Source organism: Artibeus jamaicensis, unplaced genomic scaffold (genome assembly GCF_021234435.1).
Source record: "Artibeus jamaicensis isolate MK-2021 breed Jamaican fruit bat unplaced genomic scaffold, CSHL_Jam_final contig_233, whole genome shotgun sequence".
Taxonomy (NCBI): Eukaryota; Metazoa; Chordata; class Mammalia; order Chiroptera; family Phyllostomidae; genus Artibeus; species Artibeus jamaicensis.
The window spans coordinates 40935768-40959347 of NW_026521486.1; the positions used below are offsets into that span (position 1 = coordinate 40935768).

General features: G+C 37.3%; 1 protein-coding gene across 12 annotated transcripts in view; it reads right to left on the reverse strand.

Annotated features, from left to right (window-relative positions):
* The window catches only part of KIF21A (kinesin family member 21A), a 136542-nt gene that overhangs the window by 55035 nt on the left and 57927 nt on the right, over positions 1-23580 (reverse strand). For all 12 annotated transcript variants that reach the window (XM_053661579.1, XM_053661586.1, XM_053661580.1 and 9 more), the window contains exons 2-10: positions 14108-14330; positions 13805-13987; positions 12214-12363; positions 11376-11510; positions 10488-10655; positions 8487-8602; positions 4470-4665; positions 3886-4075; positions 3486-3549 (exon numbers count right to left, since the gene is read on the reverse strand). In XM_053661579.1, the coding sequence (XP_053517554.1) occupies positions 3486-3549; positions 3886-4075; positions 4470-4665; positions 8487-8602; positions 10488-10655; positions 11376-11510; positions 12214-12363; positions 13805-13987; positions 14108-14330 (1425 nt within the window). The remainder of the gene's footprint in view (positions 1-3485; positions 3550-3885; positions 4076-4469; positions 4666-8486; positions 8603-10487; positions 10656-11375; positions 11511-12213; positions 12364-13804; positions 13988-14107; positions 14331-23580) is intronic.

Genomic DNA, 23580 nt, shown 5'->3' on the forward strand with positions numbered 1-23580 from the left:
GATTGGGCATCAGCCTGTGAACCAAAGGGATGCTGGTTCAATTCCCAGTCAGGGCACATGCCAGGGTTGTGAGCCAGGTCCCCAGCTGGGGGCGCACAAGAGGCAACCAGACGTTGATGTTTCTCTCCCTCTCTCTCTAAAAATAAATACAATCTTTAAAAAAATAATAAATAAAAGTTTGCATTTGGCAGGAGCATGTTCAATGTTTTTTCAATCCTAGTGCTGATGAAGGCTAAACCCTTTAGGGCTCACCTCTGCTACATTAGCAGAACCTGCTTTTTATACAGGCTGTGGAGACAGCACCTCTCCGTTACCCTTTCTTTCTCTTCACACTCACCCACCCACCCACTTGCTGCCTGCATTTCGTCTGACAGGAGACTAAACAGTGAGGCCTGAAAGGAAGTACACAGACTCCCACGGGAAGGAGCAGACTGAGGGCTGGCCTCCCAGTTCTGTCACTCACTAAATTTTGGACCATGGGTCCCTAAAAGCCTCCACTGTTCCCTCTGTAAAATGGAGACGAAATATATATACTTCCCTAGAATTATTAGGAGGATCAATGATACAATGAATTTAAACTCACCTGACTGACAGTGTAATTAACAAATAATAACTATTGTTATCAAAAAGTTTCTAACAATATAATCATCTAACATAGGGAATTAGTTAAATTAATTAAAAACAGAAGATAGTACTACATGGAACCATGCAGAAATCACGTTACAAAAACAGTTAATAATATTTTCAAAATACTCCTAATATCTTGTCACATATCAAAGAATGAATAGCAAAGCAATAAATACCCCCTAATATCAATTTTGCTAAAGTATGCTTTGAAAAAATATTAAAGAGATATACCAATATGTTATCAACTGTTTTAGGAATGGTGGAAATGTGAATGATTTTAATTTTGTTTATACTGCCTTATATTTTCCAAACGTTCTACAAAAATTTAAATCCCACCAAAACAAGAATTAATTAATGACTCCTACTAGTTCACAAAAAATACTATGGCATGTAAGTTATTAAAAGGTAAAAAGGTAACTAGGATTATTTTACAATGAGAATAATAAGACTTAAAATATAGACATTTCTTTCTTTTTATTTTTTCTAAGATTTAACTTATTTTTAAGAGAGAGAGGGGAGGGAGAAAGGGAGAGAACCCCAATGTGAGAGAGAAACATCAACTGGTTGCCTCTCACACATGCCCTAGCCAGGGACCAAAACTGCCACCCAGGCATGGGCCCGGACCAGGAATTGAATTGCCAACCCTTTGCTTTGCAGAACAACGCCGAACCAACTGAGCCACACCAGTCAGAGCAAAATATAAACATTTCCAAGTGACAATACATATATCTGTGTTAAGTTTAGGAAGCTATAAATAAATGCCTTTCTAAGACCAAGTTTGGACAGAAACATGAATTGGAGCAGGATCTAGTAAATAAAAACAAAATGTGAGAACCTGAAGAAAAATAATAATAATGTGTCCGGCCTGTAGAGTGCTTGTGAATTGAAGAACTTTTAAACCCTGTGCTTTCTTTGAGCTCCACAATAATATGCTGAGTCAAGCAGGTATTAATTACCTGATTCTTACAGATGAATTAACTAAAGCTCAGAGATTCAGGTCACTTTCCCAAGGTCACGCACTTATTAATAAATGAATAAATTTTGAAACAAGAAGGTAATCCAATTCAAATTCAAAGCTTGTTTATGCTTATACGTAAATTATTTTTTACACTGTAAATCACAGCGCTGGCTTTCTAGAAGAGCACTCCTCAGGAATGAGACACACTAGTTAAAGAACCATCAGAGAAGAGTTGGGAAAATGGAACAAGCTACTAACCTATACCAAGAAAGATTTGGTCATTGATTGAATTCAGGCCCTGCCTTCTCTCTGTTCTCTAAACAGCTTAAAGAATGGTCTTAATGCAAGAACTAGAAGAAAGAAATATTAAATGCTGCTTTTAGTCAGTAGGAGGAGCAGAAACGATTCAGTCAATTTTCTAGGAAATAACATTAATGAGGCCATTTGTCCGATGGTGCGCCAAGCTTACGTAAGACCTCAGAATAACAGGGTGGGAGAGAAGAAACAGAGTCCAATAACCAGAGCATGAAATCAGCCTTCAGAATTGAGCAGTGCCAAGGAAATAGAAGAGAAGCAAGCTAGGAGCAGGAAGTATCTTCAGGTACTAAATGACAGATTATTAGCTGTGCCTCCAAGAATGGTACAGACAAGTTCTACAGAGTGAGGAAAGAGAAGTTCTAAAGTGGGAAAGAGCATTGCCCACACAGGATAGAAAGGCAAGTCCAGGTGGCTGCTGACCAGAACCAGGAACCAATGCCCCAGAGGACTCCGTCAAAAGGTAAAGCTTGGAGATATAAGTACAGAAAAAAAAGTAATGGTTAATAAAGTAACTCTATTTATTGCCACATCAGATGTCTTCTCATTTCTTTTTGCTATTTAATAAAACACCTAAGCGATCCAGTGTGCCTTGCAGTGGCAGAAACAGTGGCAATGTTCCTCATCTCCGTTCAAGAATCTCTAGACTAATCAGGAGAGAAAGGGGAAGAGAACACAAATACAAGTTGGAGAAGTGTTGGGAGAACTGTGAAATATGATCTCTCGCTTGGTCATTTTCTGCAAATGGGTACAAAAATGAGACCTGAGCTGCCCAGATGCTCCCCATGCAGCAGACTATAGTTTTATCTCAAGAGAAAGTAGCTGAGCAGCAGGGAAAACCATGGAACCTAAGCAAAATACAAAAATGATTAGTGTCCCCGATCTTCTTTCTGACCCCTACTTCCCCAGTCGGGGCTCAGAGGTCTTATCTATATTCCCATACCAGGGGATGGCACTCCTTTCACTAATTTCTGTCATTCCATTTATGACATGTGATTATTTATCTAAGTTGCCCCACCCAGACTGTGAACTTGTTTATGTCACACTTGCTAAGTCCATGGCATGGTGCTCAGCATACGGTGAACATTTGTAGTACGTGTGTGAAATGTGAGTGATGAATGAGCCTCTGTCCAGAGAGGCAGGCAAGTATGTAGGGATGCAGTGATTCACACATAAAAAGCAGCTGGAGAAGCAGAAGGGAACAGAAGGAATGGGAGATACAGAAAATTAAAGATGACTTATGGGTGCTGACCATTCCCAAACGGTGAGGGGTGGTACCAAAGGGCACTTCGTCAACCTTTAAAGGCATCGATTATGCCTGTTCTGTATGTCGGGTTAGATAAGCTCCCACAAGGGGTATGAAAACCAGAGTAGGAAGATGACATGGGGATGTAATATGGGAAGAAATGGAAGGAAAGGTTTTTGGAATGTGATATTATGGAAAGCCAAATACCTATTCCCCTAAAGTTAACCTGACCAAAGGGCTGAAATATCACCATTAACAGTTACTGAACAATAAGTCCAACAAATAGCAATATTAACAAATCCAAAATGTGTATTTTATATCACAGAACATGAACTGTACCTGAGATCTTCAATTTCTTTGATATAATTGTGAATCATATTACTAATCTCCTCATTTCCTTCCCCTGCAAGATAAAATATGAACATAAGAATTTCTTTTCAAAGCTTTAACAAAACATACTGGGAGAAAAAAAAGTTATGGAAATAAAATAATAATTAAAACAATTTATGCAGCACATTTCCAATCCTTATCTATATAATATAACAAACAGAAGGCATATTTTGTTTCTGTAAGAATGTATTATTTACAAATAAAGTACTTAACTTAAAATCACAAGTTGTACATACACAGACTGACATTTCTACTTCATGTGTTCATATGCTAATTAACAAACACAAAGAATGTCCCCGGCCCTCCGAAGGCCAATTCATCTCTCATTCATCCCACCCTGCCCGCATACCTGCTCTGGCAAGAACTTGGTTGGCCTGATCACTAACAAGCTGCGTGATTCTGGTCCTCAAAGCATCAACTGTCTCTTGCATGGCTTTAATTCTTACACGCAGATTATTATTTTCAGTCTGTAGCATAGCATTCTCATGAAACATGTCATTGATGCTTTCTACACCCTCTTCATCAATTATTCTTTTACCCTAGAAAAGAAAGATATTTCCCTGTTGATCGAGGAGCCTTGAACACACAAGAAATTTGTTTAAGGATATTACAGGACTATGAAGTTCTACAACCAAGAGCCCTTTGTCTTAACAGCCCCAAGGCAAAACAGTTCCTTTTCCCTCCACTGCATCCCTCAGCGGTGTCACTAAAGAAGTTGATCGAATAGGAAGCCTTTTCAAACAAGCGGCTGGTCAGGTTAACAGGTAAGCATGATTAAGGAAAACTAGAGAATTCTTCCTTCACAGGAAGGAGGCCACTATCCTGACAGACAAGAGGCTCTAGAGATGTACATATGCAAACCATCACCAAAGGCATCCATCACTGTGTTCGCAAAACGTATCACTAAATTCAAAGTCAAACCCACTAGCTTACCGTTTTGTACTCCATGAGCTCCATCTGAAGTCGCGTGATCTCACTGCGGAGTGCATTGATCTGCTGACTAGCTCTGTCCTGATTGACCATCACCTTGTTCTTGATATTTCTTGCTCTATTGGCATATTTCAGGGTATTTAAAGTTTCCATAAAATCTCTGTCTGAAGGGCTGACACAGGCTATCATGATAGTTTGGCTGAAAGTTACAAAAAATAATTAGGTTTATGGATAAAAGTAAATAAAACTTGGAATAATCATTTTTAATTTCTGCCCTTTGAATAATAACGTCTCTTCAAGATACCAAAAGATTGATACTAGTAACTTAAACATAAAAACAAATTTAAAAGTCCCCCAAGCTTTAAGACTATCTTAAAGAAAAAGATTTTGTTTACTTAAGTAAAATTGGGAAAAATAAACTTATATTATCCTTCTTTGATCCATAGCAACTTGAGAAAGTATAAATACATATACTTATTTCTCATCTCTTTACACTAAAAATTGAGGCAATGCACAGAGAATAATTCTAAAATTCAATCTATGTGCCAAATGAAATTCAAAAATCATTTTCTCATCATCTACCTAATATTTGAAGATTTAAATTTTTTCTTCCTTTTATTTAATCACTTATAACCTGATTTTTGTTGTCAGCAAAATATTTTGCATGGCCCTGGCTGGTGTAGCTCAGTGGATTGAGCTTGGGCCTGCGAACCAGACAATCGCAGTTCGAATCCCAGTCAGGGCACATACTGGGTTGCAGGCCAGTTCCCTGCAGGCCAGTTCCCAGCAGGGGATGCACAAAGGCAACCATACATTCATGTTTCTCTCCCCCTCTCCTTCCCTTCCCCTCTACAGATAAATAAATAAAATCTTTAAAAAAATATTTTGCATGGAATCCTATTACCTAAACAAGAGTTCCAATAAACTTAAGATATCCATATGTTTTATACTATAAAACATCACTTGTAATTGAGTGGTCCAACTTTCACGGTTTCTGGCGATATTACACATGAACAATTGGAAACGTTACTTTATAAGAAAAATGAATTATTTTACCAACCAAAGAATAGGATAGTAAAATGCATAATATGCCTCAGCTACTGTCTGCCAGTAAAACAGACCAGGGCATTCTAATCAGCTCACACATTCACTGAAAAATGTACAGAACTGCAATTAAAGGGCTAATTACCCACCCTGGGAGGGATCAATTGATAGGGATCGTGCCTATCAATTCTAGTCTATAGCCTCCTCCTCTTCTGCTTCCACTGCTGCCTTCCCCCAATAATCTAACACAGCACTCGTAGTAACCCCTTTTAAAAGAGGTCCCATTCTACCCACAGTTTCCTCTTTGTCAGCTGTTGCTTCTCCTTATTTATCCTTACACTTACTATTATTCAAGGTTCAACTAAAGTATTGTTTAGTCCAAGAAACCAACTGTCAGTCTGGCTATATTTTTTTCCTACTTCCTCACATCCTTTGCATACCTCTTTTTTGTTGGTTTTATTTATTATTATTATTATTATTATTATTATTATTGCGAACTTCTATAGACCCCAACTCTTAGACCTTAAACTCCTAGAGGTCAAGAATTATTAATTTTGTCAGTAGACATTGTATGACACAATATTTGAGACACTGCGTCATTAAAAATTGTGGTGTATGTTGTGCACATAATATTTATTTATTTATTGGAGGTTGGAAAGTTAAGATAATTCATGCATCTCTAGGTCTCTTTTGATGAAGAAGATAAAGTAATCAAGTAAGAAAAATGATTATAGACACTGATTAGAGAACAGGACAACTCAAAGTGTAGACCCTGGTCCAGCGCCAGTCTGCAAACTATTTGTTACTAGTTCATAATAAGTACAGGAATTGAAAATGAGCATTTTAAAATTTTGGAACATTTGGGCTTGCTATAATCAATGAACTCATTGAATAGTGTATAGACCAGTTCAAATGTTTTATAATTCACATAAGTCACAAATGGGGCAAGCCTAGTATAATCATGCACAATATTAACCCACCACAAATAGGGGATGGAGGAGAAAAAGAACCTGTTCTTCAAAAATATTTTGAAAACTACTGGGGTCAAGTGCTTAAGGAAAATAGGGAAAGTCAAGAATGAGAAGAGCTAAGGTCTATTATAAAGGAAATAGTTCATATATTAGATAAAACTCAAAAGATACAAATTTTAAGAAGGGTTATATTTATGAAAAACTCAAAAAACATTAAAGCTGTTTACTTTTAAGGTTTATATAAAACCACATATCTGTCTTAAATGAGACCACATCATTTATATTATTCTATATCAAGGAGGAAATTCATCACAATGTTAACAGGTAACAAAAATACAATTTTTTCATGATTCTTATTTTTCTGTAGTTTTCAGAATTGTTGCTATAATCTTGTTATAATATATTAAACATTATAAATATATTAAATCCAGCTTACCACTAAAATCTCTAAATTATATGCATAAATATATGCAACTTGAGTCCAAAAATATCTTTGATCTAATTTTTCTTTTAAGAGTAACTTGTACAAACTTCACAAAATGAAGGTATTCCATTTTCTGAAGCTTATAAAAAGTATAAGGCCTTTGAATTCAGAATGTGATGCTCACTAAGGCTGGGGTCAGAAGAGGACTTCTTGTTTGAGAAGTGACCATGGAGTAGGGAAACGGATGAGGAGTATCTTAGCTACAGCCTGCCTATAACTCAGAAGGAATTCACAATCCACAATGCAAATGTCATAGCCAGCTTACAGGGCAAGCAAACTTCCATAACTATTGAAGTATTCAAAAGTACTGAAACTTGTAAGGAGCCGCTGTTTGTCATCTACAGGAAAGGGCCACAATTTAGCAACCTTGAAATATTTATAGGGCTACAATTTAGCAAACTTAAAAAATGCATATTTGGCTTAAAAAGCAAAAAAAAAATTGCCCTGATGTAATTAGACCCAGACTGATATTGAAAGTCAGGTGAAAATACAGAAGAAATGTGCAACAATGGGAGCAATATTGCACCCACACAAGCGATACGCTGGAATAGAGATGAATTCAGACAATGGCAACACTACAATAAAAGGAAGAAATACAAAATGATACTGTTGAATTCTATAAAACAGAACTTTATTTCTAAACCATTCTTCAATTTCAAACCTAGATTTAATATTATCAAGACTCTTTGAGTAATACTTACTCAAAAAGAAAGTTTGCAAGTTTAATTAACCGATCATTTTACAGCATCTAACAATCCTTTCAATAACCATGATGTTAGAGCATTGAAAATACTGTAAAATAGAGTCTGGTAACTGTAATAGAATAAATAAAAATGAAATGGTTGTAACTTGCTGAATTGTATTGTTTGAATTTAAATGCCAAAAATACTTCTAGTTGTAAAGCCAACATGTCAATGTTCATAAAAAAGTAAAGAATTACAAAAGAAGATGTTTAACTGATGAAACATAATTCAAAGTATAGACAAGGAGGAATATTAGTGATATGGACAAAGCGCCCTACATTTCATTCAGCTGACATTTTAATAAGTTTTACCACACACAAAAAATGTTTAATTTTTAGGAGACTTTTTAAAGTGGTATAAAATATATTTAAATTACTTTGTATTTACTTAGACAGCATTTACTTTTCTACAAAGTTTTATCAGGCATATGCTATGCACCAAGCACAAGTAAAAACAATGATAAAGTAGAAAGAGCAAATGCTATGGGCTTCATTTATAAATTAAGTGACTTTGAATAAGTTAATTAACCTCTCTGGATTTCAATTTTCCTATCTACAAATTAGGAATAATAATATCTACACCTCAAGGAATGCTGTAAGGACTATGTGAAGTAACTACACATAAAGGACTCACGCATTCTTCATACTTAATAATTATTAGTTCCTCATTCTATTGATTTGTTTTATAATAAAAAAGTCCTTACAAGTCACTCTGCAAACTTTAAAAATAAAAAAGAATTTAAGTTCACGAATATGGATGGATAATCATGTATGCGCACCTATTGCCCCCCAGGGAGTCCTGCAGTAGTCTCGTCAGCTTCGAGTCCCTGTAGGGGACATGGGTGGCCCTCTTGCTCCTGTCTCCCAAAGCACTTATTACGTTGCCCAGTGCCAGCTAAAACAGAGAGAGAAAGAAAATGTACTAATTATAACACCTTTAAATAACAAAAGCTTATGGAGAATAATGTGGAGATGACAGAATGGAAAACATTTGGGTTTGGGGGTTTTTTGCATTTATATTTTAATGACATAAACATCAAAGTTTTCTACATTACACTATTAAAAATTGACACAAAATTTGGCTAAAACTGACTGAACATGTAGTACTAAATGCATATATATGTATACATATCCATAATTCACAAATACTTAAACTTCTATTCACAGATTTTCTTTAGACATAGATATAAGATTGGTGACTTTTAACCATTCCTGAATTACCAGAGCATCAGGTGTGTCCTTAGAAAACTGTCAATTCATGTTGCAAATTCTTCTCCTCAATTGAATAAAATGTTTTAGTTTAACAGTGTCATGAAACTTTCTTGTTGCAATATAGCTACCTCAAGGGAAAGACATTCTCCTTTAACCAACATAAAAATATCTCTATGATGCCTCTAAACAAAGTATTCTTGATGCAAGGACAGCTGTCTTTAGAAATAAAATGAATCTATGAGCTAAGCACCCAATATTGAAAAAATCTAAGTCAAATTACAGAACTCTTTAGACACTCCTCTGCCACCCCTACTGTTTTTCTTACGGTCACTGGCACCTACAGCAGAGGCATTAGCCTAAATGCTGGCCACACTTCCCTTCAGTGACACAAGCACCTACAACCATGTCTTTTTAGGGCCAATGGGTCTTGCAGAGAGTGGGCATCAGCAACACATTGCGTCTCTGCCCCCCTTTTCCAGAGAGGCTACAGTTTTAACCACTAGCCACACTGAAACTTTACCAGATGTATCTGACTGGGTTTCAATAGCCTGAACAGGAAAACAGACCAATGCTTTTTGTCTTCTCCTGACAGCACAAATGTAAGTAACAGAATGATTTTATGTCCTAAAAAATTTGGAGCAACGCACAAAGTCCAGGATCCTAGTCACCTACTTTAACACAAACTTCAACTATATAATGGGAACACGAACATGGGTACCGAGATGGAGTCGGGATGTCCGGGTCTCGCTCATCAGCCTCAGTTGCTAAATCCCCCACAGAAGGGTTGTAATAATATAGAAGCAAATACTGGGCAATGGCAAAATAGGAACACATGATTGGAGCCCCCAGCTCTAGGACGGGACAGAGGGAAGCAAAACAGAAAACATGCCTTGACCCTGAGAACATCACAGACACGTAGGGTTATCATTACTTTTATATAGGAACAAATGTCCAATTTTATAATGAAGTCAACAAGAATAAAAGATTTGTATAGAGTCTAAAAAATTTCTTCCATATAATAGAAGCTTTATACTAACAATTACAAGGTGCTTTCCAATCAAAAACACCACTAGGTGGCATGGTATTAAAGTTAATTCCTAATATAACCTAGAAAAGTTCTCATTTTGAAACAATCTACTAAAAAACATTGATTATAATATTCAAAATAATATCTTAGCAAAATAAAGCATTAGCAAAAGAAGGTTAGTTTCAAGTCACCTCATTCAAGTTAAACTTAAATGTTGATTTTGACAAAAAATTTTAAATGTGTAATTTTTAGATTATTTTCTACAATATTTCTACTATTTCTAGACATAGCATAAAATTTAATCCAACTAAATTTACACACATAAAGAAAGTTTGCAATGTGAATAACTAAAAAAAAATTCTGTAATGTGGGGAGATCAAAATTCAGTGCACTACGCCTCAGCTTCCACGTTTACTGTAACTCTCCTTTCTCGGCTCAGTGCGTGAGGATTTCCACTTTGTTATTAAGTATTTCAAACCAGGAGAGAACAATGGGAAATATCTGATATACTGTTAGTACAAAGCCTTAGCCTTTGTCTTACAAGTCCGCAGTTGATGGAAATGCCTTCCTTTGCCCTCTCGCCGGTGGCTCCAGTACGCTTCAGCCTTTCTGATCCTGCCAGATCAACAAAATGGAACTTCGCAGTCAGGGTTTCAAATTCATTCATCTGTGATGACTCAGAAATCACCTTGTTATCAGTAGCATTTTCCTGCAATTGAGGAAAATAATTGAAAATACTTTTATTAATGTGATACTAACTATCCTCAAATCCCATCTTCCCTTTGTATGTGTGTGTGTGTGTGTGTGTGTGTGTGTTCAAATAACTATAAATGCCTAAAAATGTCTGCTGGCAGTTAGAAGCTTAGACAAAGGCAGAAAGAAGGCTGATGGTCAGAGCCCAGGTGTCATGACCTGAGACTCTGCTTATGCTGATAAAGGAACAGCTGCAGCACACAGTCCTCAGAGGGAAGCATCTCAGGTGACTTCTTCTGTCACCATATGGTCTGGTTTCTGCAGACACATATGCATTTTTTTATTTCAAAATCTTATAGTTAGCCCACTTCAGCTTCAGCTGGATCAGAGAGATCTCATTAGGAAAAGAAATAACTAAACAAACTAAACTTGGTTCAAGTATACACTGTTTCCTGGGATGTATGTGATTTAGGGACATGAAAGTTTAAGAAATGAGGACTGCCCTGGTTGGTGTGGCTCAGTGCCTTGAGCACTGGACTGGGAATGAAAGGGTCGCTGGTTCTGTTCCCAGTCAGGGCACACGCCTGGGTTGTGGGCCAGGTCTCCAGTAGGGGGTGCTTGAGAGGCAACCACACATTGATGTTTCTGTCCCTTTCTTTCTCCCTCCCTTCCTCTCTCTGAAAACAAATAAATAAAATCTTTTTTAAAAAAGAAATTAGACCTAATAATAACTCACAGCATCTAGTTGGGGACACATTCTGGTTTGACACAAGTGAATGGTAAAAATGGCATGTGAGCGAGAGCTCTGAACGTTCATCTGGGTACTAGCAGTGGTTCGGGATAAAGCACCCAGCTTCAAACACTGCATCATCTGGAAAAGGGAAGGAGAGAAGGGGGTTACACGAACAACATTTAAGCAAGACACCATACAACCAGAAGTCTGAGCTAATGGCGGAAGCCCACCATATTAAGGGATGTAAAGGACGTGGAATCACATATTGTTTTAGTTACATGCACTTTTTGAACTGAACTTCTCAGTATAATAGCGTATTATTTTTTAAACAGGAGAAAACACTAAGATTCCATTGTTTGCCTTTTGCTGACAGTTGCAGCTTCCATTCCAAGCTGTAACAGAAAAACACTTTGAAACAAACTGAGCAATAACTTGAATTACTTAGGCTATTCTGTATCTTCTGTCAAAATATTTTTTGCAACTTTTCTTAACAATCTCCCTTTAGAAGCCACAATACAGTGTGATGGCAAAAGGTGCACAGGGATTGTGGTCCCATCTGTCGTCTTCAATTATTTAACTCTCTTTTTCTAGCTGTGAAGAAAACTACACATCCATTGCCTTGGCTTCTTTTGATGCTAAAATAAATGAACTGACTTTATCATAACTGACATTTTTTAATGACAACAACTTGATGTAAAAATATGAGGAAAAAGACAAGGTTTTTACAAGATGTCACACTTAAAATACAAATATCATATCTTGATCTTAAGCAAACTACAAGAAAAGCTGAATATTAAACGAAGCCAAATATGCTGTATTTTAACTATAATATTAAAATCACCTCTGATTCTGTATTCACAGTACGTGTTGTGACGCCCACAGTATAAATTCCTCCGGTTGAATCTTCATGAATTCTTATATTCGACTTTTTATTTTTTGCATCAATATCACGTGTGGTATCGAATAAGTCAAGGACCTCTTCATTATACAGCTATTAAAAAGAAGTATTATAAGTTTCAATTTAGAAGAAACTGCCTCAGACTGTAATAACACACATTGCATGATGCTCTCCTGCAAATATATCTTACAGGTTCTTCAGAATATGGTAACACAACTTTCTTCAAAATAACAGATGAAAAGGAATGAGGCAATTGTTATTACAAATTCAAATGCATGCCAGGTTTCTTTATAAGAATAAGAACAGTAAATGATGTAATCATGACTAATAAGTTCAGGGCTAGCTAAAATGATGTACTGCTCCTTTGCAAGAGATAAACAAATATTTATAAATACAATCAAACTCTAAGAAATATGTACCAAATATAGACAAGCCCTAATTAAGTCTAGAGAAGGTTTTAAGAATTTTTACTCCTTGAGCTAAAAATATATTTCCTATTGCCTTGCAACCTTTCTTAATGTATCTAAAAATTAATAGTATTAATATTTTACAGGGTGGGCAATGGGATATCAGTGTTTGTGTGTCACTGGTGGGTGACGAGATTGAGCTACCTCCTTAGAAGAGGATGCACACACCAGTTTTCTCTCAATATGCTTTTAAAAGTCACAATACCTAACAATAGTTGGGAGGGTAAATGGAAAAATAGAACACTTTTTTTCTTTTTTATCATTTAGTTTCCTTGCTTTTGGTTTTTTTAAATATATTTTATTGATTATGCCATTACGGTTGTCCTATTTCCCCCCTTCATTCCCTTCCACCCTGCACACCCTCCCCCACCATCCCTCCCCTTTCCTTTATGTCCACGTGTCACAAGTTCTTTATTTCGGTTTTTACTAAATTAGGAGGTCTATTAAAAGCAGCAGTAAGAAAACTGACATTAATTTGAACGTTTCATGAATGAGCAAAATGATTAGCTCAGGTAATCCTGACTAGAACTAGACTGGAACACTCTGAACCAACCACCCAGAGCTCCAATGTCACCGTTCACCTAACTGCTATACTGCTCATGACCAATGTGTCCTCTTACTGTCACGTCCCTCCCACCAGACTAAACTGCCCTAAATGAATCCAAACCTGCCCCAACCTTTGGGCATCAAAACATCTGCCTATCCTTGCAGGAATACCAGTATCTGCCGACGGGTCACTGCAACAGCCTCAGTTCTGCTAATCCTCCTGTTCTCCACGCCCTTTCGCTGAGTTCCCAGCACTCTGTGAGTCTGCCTACTACACAATGGTAATTACAGGATACAGTCGGATTCTGAAATGAGTATTATTAATTGTTTTACTCTATGGACACCTGTCAAATGCTTATAAACATAAATGCCAACAAGGATACTTATTATACCTATGACCTAATGTTAATTTGAGCACTATGCACAAAACACTGTACTAGAAGCCAGATGCATAAAATCACAAAATCTATGGTGCTAGAGGCAAGATTTAAAGGAAATTAATGATACAATTAGTCTTTTACCTCTAGGAACTGTGCATTCACTTTAAAATCTGGAGGAGGAAGCCCATTTTTCATCGCAGCGTGCTTTTTTTCTTCAATACTCTTGAAAAGGTGTTTAACAGCACGAGAAATAATACCTTGTTCTTCCTCGATGATGTTAACATCAAATCCTGTTCCCATTGTGTACGTTTTGCCAGCTCCAGTCTGAGTAAAGCAACAGAGAAAACTGTGTCTGCTTGATTTTAATAGCAACAAAGATGAAAATGCAACCAAATCGACACATCTGAAAGGTTACAATTTCTACAAAAGTAATTTGGTACTTACTTGTCCATAAGCAAAAACGGTTGCATTGTAGCCTTCAAAACAACCTTCAATTAGTTTTTCTATGCATTGCATGTAGATCTGTTCTTGCTGGGAGTCAATGTCAAACACATAATCAAACGTGAAAGCTTTGTCTTTCCCTAGGAAGACCTGAGGTTCTCCTGGTGTGACAGATGTACAAATATGGCATCCTTCAATCTTTTCTTTGGCAAGTTGTGGTCTTATTCTGTGGGAAATAATCAAGCAAAACTAAGATAAAATAAATAGGAGAAACTTAAAAAACAGGACTTGAAAACTCCTGGCCAAATCTTTTAAAGACATGTATGTAATCCACTCCTGCTCCTTCAGTTGAAAAGTTTAAACAAATTAAACTGAGCAAATTTCAGTATACGTAACAATATCCAAAAAAATCATGAACAAGAGGAAATTCATTAAATACTTTTGTGGGTGAATTTTTTCTCCAACTCTGTAAGAAGTGAAGACTCAGTTAAATCATTCTGCTACCAAAGTGCCATTTGCTGTAATTCACCCTAGGATTTTGCTTTCTCCCTGTTTGACACACAGCTATGCTGTTCTCTTTATTTCCAAGGATATCTTGATGCCCTTTACGGGCCTGCTTTTGCAAACTCTTCACCAATGGTTCCCAAACTTATGTGAACATATCCTTCTGTCATGTTAACATGTTTAGGCATACTCCCACCATATATGTGTGTATGCACTTACTTATGTGATATGCATATATTTATATGATTTATATGTATATGCACTTATTTATGTGATTTATCATATATTATACACAAAAGCAGAATTTTATAAAGAAATTAAAAAGAAATACAAATAGAAGTTCCAGTATTTTCTCTCCAAAACCCAGTGGGTCATGATGTAATATCCTGGGGCATCTTCTCCCCACTTGGAAGACTACAGCATTATACTCATCCTACACCCACCCAAGTCTACTCCAGACTCTTCCTCTTCTGCCTCTCTTCCTAATCTCAAGGTCTATTTCTATTTTTAAGAAGGAAAGTAAATATGATGAAATGTTAACGGCACAACCCAAAATCCAGCCCTATTCTATTCACACTGTACACAGGACCATCCTGGACACACACATCACTGACGTACTCTACCTGGGCTTTCTAAGAAGGTGCTGTTTGCCATGAAGAAGGAGAAGCCACTTAAGGAACAAAGTAAAGACACCCAGTGATGGAAAATGGAAAACAATAAAGATAGAGTAAAGAAAGAATTTTCCAGCATTCTGGTCCCACATTTTCACTTTTTCAGATATAGACACTAGGGTCTATGGAAGTGGAACCAGTTCGCCTATTTACTATAGAGAAAGCCACGCCTAAGCACAGATCTCCTGAGTTTCAGCCCTGTCCTGTTCACCAGGATGAAGGATAGGAAAGCCAGTACTGAGAAGGGACTAAAGTTCTGCAACCCTGGTTATCTAAAATAGAATACTACAAGGTCTGTCCGTAAAGTATCCAGCCGTGTGCTATGACAGAGACATTTGCTGAAGATACAAGATACAAGATACACTGCACATAGGACAATGATGCCCCAGTCCCCTTCAAAGTAGACAACTTGGGACCTCACACAGTTCTCCCGGCATCTCTTCCACTGGTCAAAACATAGTCTTGATCTTGCTGTAACTTTACCCCTCCTTCAGGTGTGGAGAGAGAACCAGACAATTTCCATCGGGATGACTGGGCCTGCATTTCTGGATCACAGCCATAGACCCAGCATTTATCTCCATTATGACCTTCTTGAGGAAATCTGGTTCACTGGTAATGGTTTGAATCAAGTCATTAGCAACTGCAGAACAATGTTCCTTCTGCTCTGTAGCAGAAGCTGTGGAGCAAATTTTGCCACATGTTTCATGACAAGATCCTGTGTCAAAATCTCAGACACAAGCTTTCAGAATCCCCAGATGAGTTTCTAGTTCTCGCACTGCCAGTTGCTGATCTTTGTTGATTGCAGCCTTTACATGTTCAACATTCTCAGGTGCTCTGCTTGTTACAGGCCTTCCAGAACATGGATCACTTCCATCAGATTCTTGACCATCTTTGAAGCATTTGTAGTTGCAATGCCCTAGCTAGATGGCTCGGTGGGTTAGAGCATCATCCCAATGTGCATGGTTGCAGGTTCAATCCCCAGTTAGAGTACATACAGGAGGAAACCAATGAATGCATAAAGAAATGGAACAAAAATTGATCTCTCTGTTTCTTCCTCCCTTCCTCCCTCTCCGTCTCTCCCTTCTTTCCTCTAAAATCAAAGAATAGGTGTCATTTGAACTATAGCTATGACAGTCAATTTTTGAATGCCAATGTCACTCAGAACTCAATCTCCCAACCTGCATTCACCTGATTACTATCCTGGCTGATGGTGAGGAGGATTGTGTTCGAGGCATGGAGGATGTGCATTTCCACCCATCTGCATGGTCAGGGAGACAGGGTGGCTTTAAAACAACAAGATGTGCAGAATCCTTTTCTACCACATCCAGGCAATGACAGTGTCCCGGCAGGTCTAAGAAACTCCTGCCTAGGAGGAGATGGTCTCCCCTACAAGCAAATGACTGGAAGCTGACTGTACTTCAAAGCTTAGAGATATATTCATCTTCTCTATTCCCCTGCAGAAATAAGCATTTTAAACTCTCCAAGTTCCTAAATGTATACTCAAGTCAAGAATTCTCAGATGAAATTCTAATCTAAGTCAAATCACCTGCTATATTTATTTTATTTTTTTCAAATCACCTGCTTTAGTAATGTAAAGACTTCACTATTTACCCAGCTACAAACCCCAACTTCAAAACTGTAATTTCAGATTATATATAGACAAAGTACACCAACCCTTCTCAGAAAGACAACACTAAAAACAGAGTCTGACATTTATTCCTGTAGGTATTCAGAAATATACTCCTAGTGTTTTTATATAAAAAAGAACATTAAACACACTCATCCAATCCCAACACTAAGAATATTCAGTGTCAGCATTTTGGTTAGCATCAGCACTAAAATAACAATAAAAAGAAAAAAGAAAAACCTTGCCTGCTTTTTAAAATGTGTGATCGTACAACCAGATATGTTTGAAACTATAATAATAACTTGCTAATGGAGCTGTGTGTGTTTTTAATGCTACATTGGATAGGAATGTAGGCAGAGAGAGGCTGTTGTGGAAAATAGTGCCAGTTTTGCGAGAGAATGTGCTGTTTTGTCAGCACAAGGTATGGAACCTTTTACCATTTGCGGGCCACTGACCAATGGGGTGAGATCTGAAAGGGAAAAACCATGGAGAGCCACACAGGAAAACAAACCTAGTCTGTTACATCAGTTCACGAAGGGTGAAGGTTTGAAACAATATGACACAAGCTGTGAATTATTCAGTTTTAAGACAACAGCAGTTGAACAAATGTCTCTGATTTGCCACAGCTGAACATTTCCCTCAGCATCTAGCGCCCATTTTGTTCTGTTCTCTCACTCTGTTGAAACTGCTCAGACAAAAGTCATGAACTTTCTCATCTCCAAATAACATAGGCCCTTGTTAGTCTTCATCCTACCTCATCTCTCTTAAGCATTTGATCCTATTTAACAGCTTGTAGAGGAGGAAAGACTTTTTCCCTCTACCCTCCTAGGTTCTCCTGGCTGACGCCCTGTTAGCTTGACTGACAAAAGATTAACAAAAGAAAAACAAACTGAAGTTTATTAACATGAAGTTTATTAATACACGTACACATTAGAATGAGGAATGAGTAACTCAGAGGGTAGTTTGAAGTTGAACTTATGTAACATCTTAACAAAAGGAAAAAAGGGCTTTCAGTTTAGGATGGCAAATTGTGGGAAAATAAATGAATACAGGAGGAAACTAATAGATGATAAGGGCTAGCTAGCAGTTTGTTAGGTAGGTTCCTCTGGTGCCATATCCAGAGATTAACTTTACAAATTCATGCCCCTTATAGGCAAATAGGGGGAGGGCAGGAGTAATTTCTTATCACTGCTTCCAACTGCCTTTCATTGAAAAATACTCCTCATGTCAAAGTGGCATATTTGGAGATGGCATATACTGCTAACCCTTCAAACACCGTACTCATCAAGTGTTATCCACAGTTGGCTTTTATAACATCCCTTTTTGTTCTGACTCGGATTTATAAGCCCATCTTTTCTTCTTATACCTCACATATCAACTTTCCTTAAAATGTCAGTGTTTCCCCACATTCTCCCTGTTATTACCTTCTCAAGTCTGTTCACACCCAGCTACATCAAAGCACTGACCATTTCTTGACCAACTCCTGTGTTTTCATACATCATGCCAACGCATAGGCTTTTCCTCTGCTTGGAAGGCTGGCCCTCCATTTCTCTGCCTAGAAACCTCTGTAATTCTTCAAGACCCAGCTCAAACATCTATACATACTTTTAGAAAGTTTTGCCTACTTCCCCCCATATTATTCTATGCAATTTGTATATGATTTTAGAATAGTAGATATCAACTTGAATTCTTATTTTTTTCCTAGGTAATAAATTCTTTGAAGGCAGAGAACACATTTATTCATTCATAAGACAAAGTAATTCAACAAACTTTTATAGAGTGAATCTTATAAACTGCTGTAGTTAAGGTGGAGGGGTCAATTCCAATACCAAGTATGCGGTTATCACATAACATAACTTTTGCTCCATCGCTTTACTCTGTTATCAGAAACTTGATCTTGAACAATCATTTAACCATTTTCCAACCTATAAGATGAGGAGCCTGGATTTAATATTCCTAAGGTTCTTTCTACCCTCAAATTATATTCTAATTATTCCTTTCAGAACAGCAAAATTCTGACTTAAAAGAGGCATCAATAAATTTTTTCCTGTTGCATCCTATATTCACTATTAGCGGCATTGCTTGTTCTTTATTGATTCTTTCTTGGTTCTTTTTATGCCCTCCAGCTCTTGTAGCAAATGTTACTGTGGCCATAGGGACAAGGAACTCCAATGATGAAACTCTGTCATGGCTCCATGCCTGGCAGTAGCTATGAAGATCAGAGGAGTGAGACTGAGATCACTAGGTTTCCTTAAATTGGGCCCTCATTTCTGTTCTCTGCCTTCACAGTAACTGTAACTGGTTTTAGTAATCAAGAATATCAAATAAGCCAAAGAACTAGTTTCAAGATGTCCTGGGTAGGTCAGGAAAATATGAAGCTAAACATAGTTGCGGGGAAATAGCTTACAGTTGCTACCTTTACAGCTAAAGTTTTAGTCCCAAAAGTCAGCAAAACTGCATTTAAGATTTAATGGTTGGAAGACAATGAGCATTCCTGCATATTCTTGCTGAGCACCCTAAGAATGCAAGACCCTGGCTGCTCTCTTCATAGATCATCTCTCAAGTTACACTGAAGGAAGCTTTAGAGATAATGTCTTCTACCTGACAAAGAGTTGGCTTCCTCAGGCTTTTTATAGAAACAGTAAACTTCCCAAGTTCAATGTTTCTCCATATTATATGGATGCCTGTATGGTTTATCTGCACTACCTCCATTCAACTGGGGACAAGGGAGAGATGGGGAAGCAGTTCAAATCAACATGAAGTTCACAATGCTTACTGCACTGTGAGTAATAAAAGTCCTTTGCCTCTTTTGACTCGGAAGTTTTCTGCCACTATACATAAACCAGTAACAAGCTAGCTTGTGTAAAATCTCAGGCCCTTCATAGGTCTTACTTAACATACACTAACTGTGACCTTTGGCAAGTATCTCTCTTAGCCTCTGTTTCCCTTCTCTAAAATGGCAATGTCATTACAGCCATGTCCACATCACAGCAACTCAAACAAATGAGAAAATACGCGGCAATAAAAGCCTGTGGAGGTATAGAGTATTGTTGCTACAGCACCACTTGAAAATTCTCCAAGTCTATTTCTTCATCAGGCACCTAGCCATATTTTTCAAAATGCCCTTTGGATACCCCAAGTCTTTAGAACAATTAAATTTAAAACTATTATGTCAGGAATAGAAGTCTAATACGATAGTGAACATCGTTACTTGGATATATGTGCACATATACATACAAGTATACATACATATATTGCTATGCAAAGATAATCAAGCTGAATAATATAGCACCCCTACTCACAATGAAAAACCATAATCCCAAAGTTGACCTTTTCACAGTAATAAATAACAAACCCTCATTCATCATGCTATTCATATCAGAATAGAGTATAATTAAAGCCAAAATGGGAATTTTTATTCTTTCATGTTATTATCACTTTCACTATCTCCAAATAGCCAGTAAAGAAATTTCAGTCAGCCCTGGCTGGTGTGGCTCAGTGGACTGAGTGCTGGCCTGCGAACCAAAAGGTCACTGGCTGGATTGCCAGTCAGGGCACATGCCTCAGTTGCAGGCCAGGTCCCTAGTTGGGAAGGTGCAAGAGGCAACTAACTGATGTATCTCTCACACACTGATGTTTCTTTTCCTCTCTTTCTCCCTCCCTTCCCCTCTAAAAATAAATAAATAAAACCTTTTTTAAAAAAAAGAAAAAGCAAAATTTCATTCAGAATGGAAAAGAGCCAAGTTCCTGAGCAAAAGGTTCTTTTAAAAGGGGTAATTCGTCATAGTACAATTTGTCCTTATACTGAAATAAATTTGATTAAATGCTAGTGATCAGAATGTTGACAAATGACTAATCAATGATTTTTGATTATTTAAAAGATGCTGACTTAAGGGATATATAATATAATTGCATGCATTATAATTTATAACTTCCCAGAACTTGTACAGTCACTCCTTTCCCCCCTGACTTGGAAGAGCAGCACTAACATCACTCATTAACCTGAGTCCAAGGATGCTACTGGCAGCCAAACCTACATTGTTAAACATGTAGTTCAATAGTGCCTTCCAGACTTTCTCAAACACCCTTGCCTCTCTTATCTCTGTTCTCCATTTTATTGAAGCATCACAAAGGATAATAAGCCATTTTTGCTAATTGATTGGTTACTCTTATTTTCTCCCACGAATAGAAGACAATAACACACAAAATATCTTCCTTTTTGCGGTTGACCACTGCCAATTTCTTGTCCTCTTAGAAAACATTGTTGTCCTTAATCTATGGTTTTATAAATGTCACAAATTTTTCCATTACCTCAATGTCTTTGTGAACTGTCTCTTCTTTTTTTGCTTGAGTTATTCTGATCTCATCCCCACGTGACTGAGGTAGTTCTACAGTTAACTCAATAATCTGACCTGATTCCCACTCTGTGTAGCTCTTTTACTTACAGCTATCTGTGACTAGCCCACTTGGCACCCTGTTAACACCTTTGTTCTTTCTGCGGGGACACCAATAAATCTGTCCCCTGTAAGGATCCTTTGCCTTTATCTCATTTGTCAGTGTTCTAGATGATCATTACAGTGGATTTTACTTACTGGTGTTCAATTTGGTATCTTAATGTTAATTTTATCTTACTAATTTCCTCCCTTCCATTTCTTAAAAAAAACCCAACAGAACAGCTATTATTTTGTCACTATAGCTAAACCACTAGAGTTTCAGGCCCCTTTTGACCCTCCCCTAGTTCATTCTAGTTAGTAGACACACACTAAGACAGGACCTGCCCTACTTCAACCCTCTCCACCTTGTTGAACTATTTTCCTAAGAGATCAGGCACTGAATAAATAAGTAACGCAGGTCCACAAAAAAAAATTCCCCTCCCAGAAATGGATCTTTAATTACAGTGATGACTGATGGAAAGGAAGGTATTATTATTTCTTCAAGACACTCAAGAAAAGAATATCTCAGTGATTCCATTAAATGCATTAAGTCTGTAAAAATCCTAAGAATAATAAAGCACAGCAGTATGCACTGGTAACCAGGAAATAGATATGTCTATGGCTAATATATATATATATAATACATATATTATTGCATATAATATATATTACACAATACATATTATATGTAATAGACATATATGTCTAATTACAGAGATAGAGAAGAGAACTTCATGTTTTAATCCATGAATAATGAATCACCTTTTTAAAAATTTGAAAATTTTTAAAAATTAAAAATTTTAATTTTAAAATGAAAAAATCTTTTCCTAATCTGCATAACTATGTACCCCAATGCCTCATCTCTGTGTGGTCCACCTGACTCAAATTTATTCTTACACAATAACCCCAAAAGATATTTATAGTCATATCTATTTCCAATTAAAGTATTTAATCACAGTGTATTCTGTTAATGTTTGGTGCTGTGATTCCTACACTAAGCTACTTGGTCTCCCGTTTGCAATTGCACTCATACAAACAAAGACTGGCTAACTAGGGAAACGAGTGGGGGAAATAAGATGAACAGACATGGTGCCATCTCCTCTGACATCCCCTCTCATACCTTTTTATACCCAAGACTCAGGTAAGGTCCAGCACATTGAGAGAAGCTTGCTCTTAGGTGGGGAAACTAGTGTCTTTTGCAGAGGGTAGCATTGTGCCACTGTCTCTTTTGAACACCAGTGTTCAGAAACTAATTCTCTGCATTACTGTAATTAATCCTTTTGGAAACTCTGAGGCTTTCTTCTTTAGCCTCTCTCCCAGAAATACAAGACCTCCCATTCAAAAAATAATGATAATAAAAGACGAATTAGAAGAAAACATGGTACTTTAGGTGACAGTGTGACCCAACTGGCTATTGTCCAAAGTACTCATATAATTTCTGTTGCTTCTGGTGACTGTATGCAGTAGCATATTTATAGCTCAAGTTCATCAGAAAATGTGAGTCAACAAATTCCTGTGGTACATCTCCTAAATGTCAAACAGTGTAGGAGTTTAAAAGACAAAACAAACAAGCAAACAACAACAATGACAAAAAACTTGAGGAAGGTAGCCACAGAAGAGGGGGCAAAAACCTAGAAGAAAATTAAACATGTACTCAAAGAAATATTAAATGCAAAGAAGAAACTGATTAATGATTAGCCAGAGGAGACTGGGATAGGTACAGAAAATCCTTCAACAGGAAATTATATTTAACCTAGATTTTGAGAGATGATTGGAATTCTCCAGGCTCAGGAGAAGGGGTAGGTTCATGCAAAACAAAGGCAAAGATACTTAAAGTATATCTGTTCCTGATTGCAACACAGTCCTCTGGGACAAAAGCACCAGGATAATAAGAGTTGCTAGAACTTAGGAATATTTATGGATGTTATGACACCACTTAAGTAGGCATCCTACCTAAGACATTATTCTCTAAATTAAATACCCTGATCCCCACAAGATGAAAGATGCAACCAAAAGGCACACAAAAGCCATACTAGAGATCCCTGCCAAATATATTTTTATTTCCCTCTCTAGATCAGTTCTTCACCCCGTGCCCTATGACCTTACCCTGTGCCCTAGGAGGCTGATCTTCATGAGTTACAGCAATGGGCTTTCTTGCCCTCGGGCTTCCAGTGGGGCTGTCTTGCCCTCCGTGTTCAGTAGGACATTATAGGATCGGTGTGGAATGATTTTCCTGGTTCC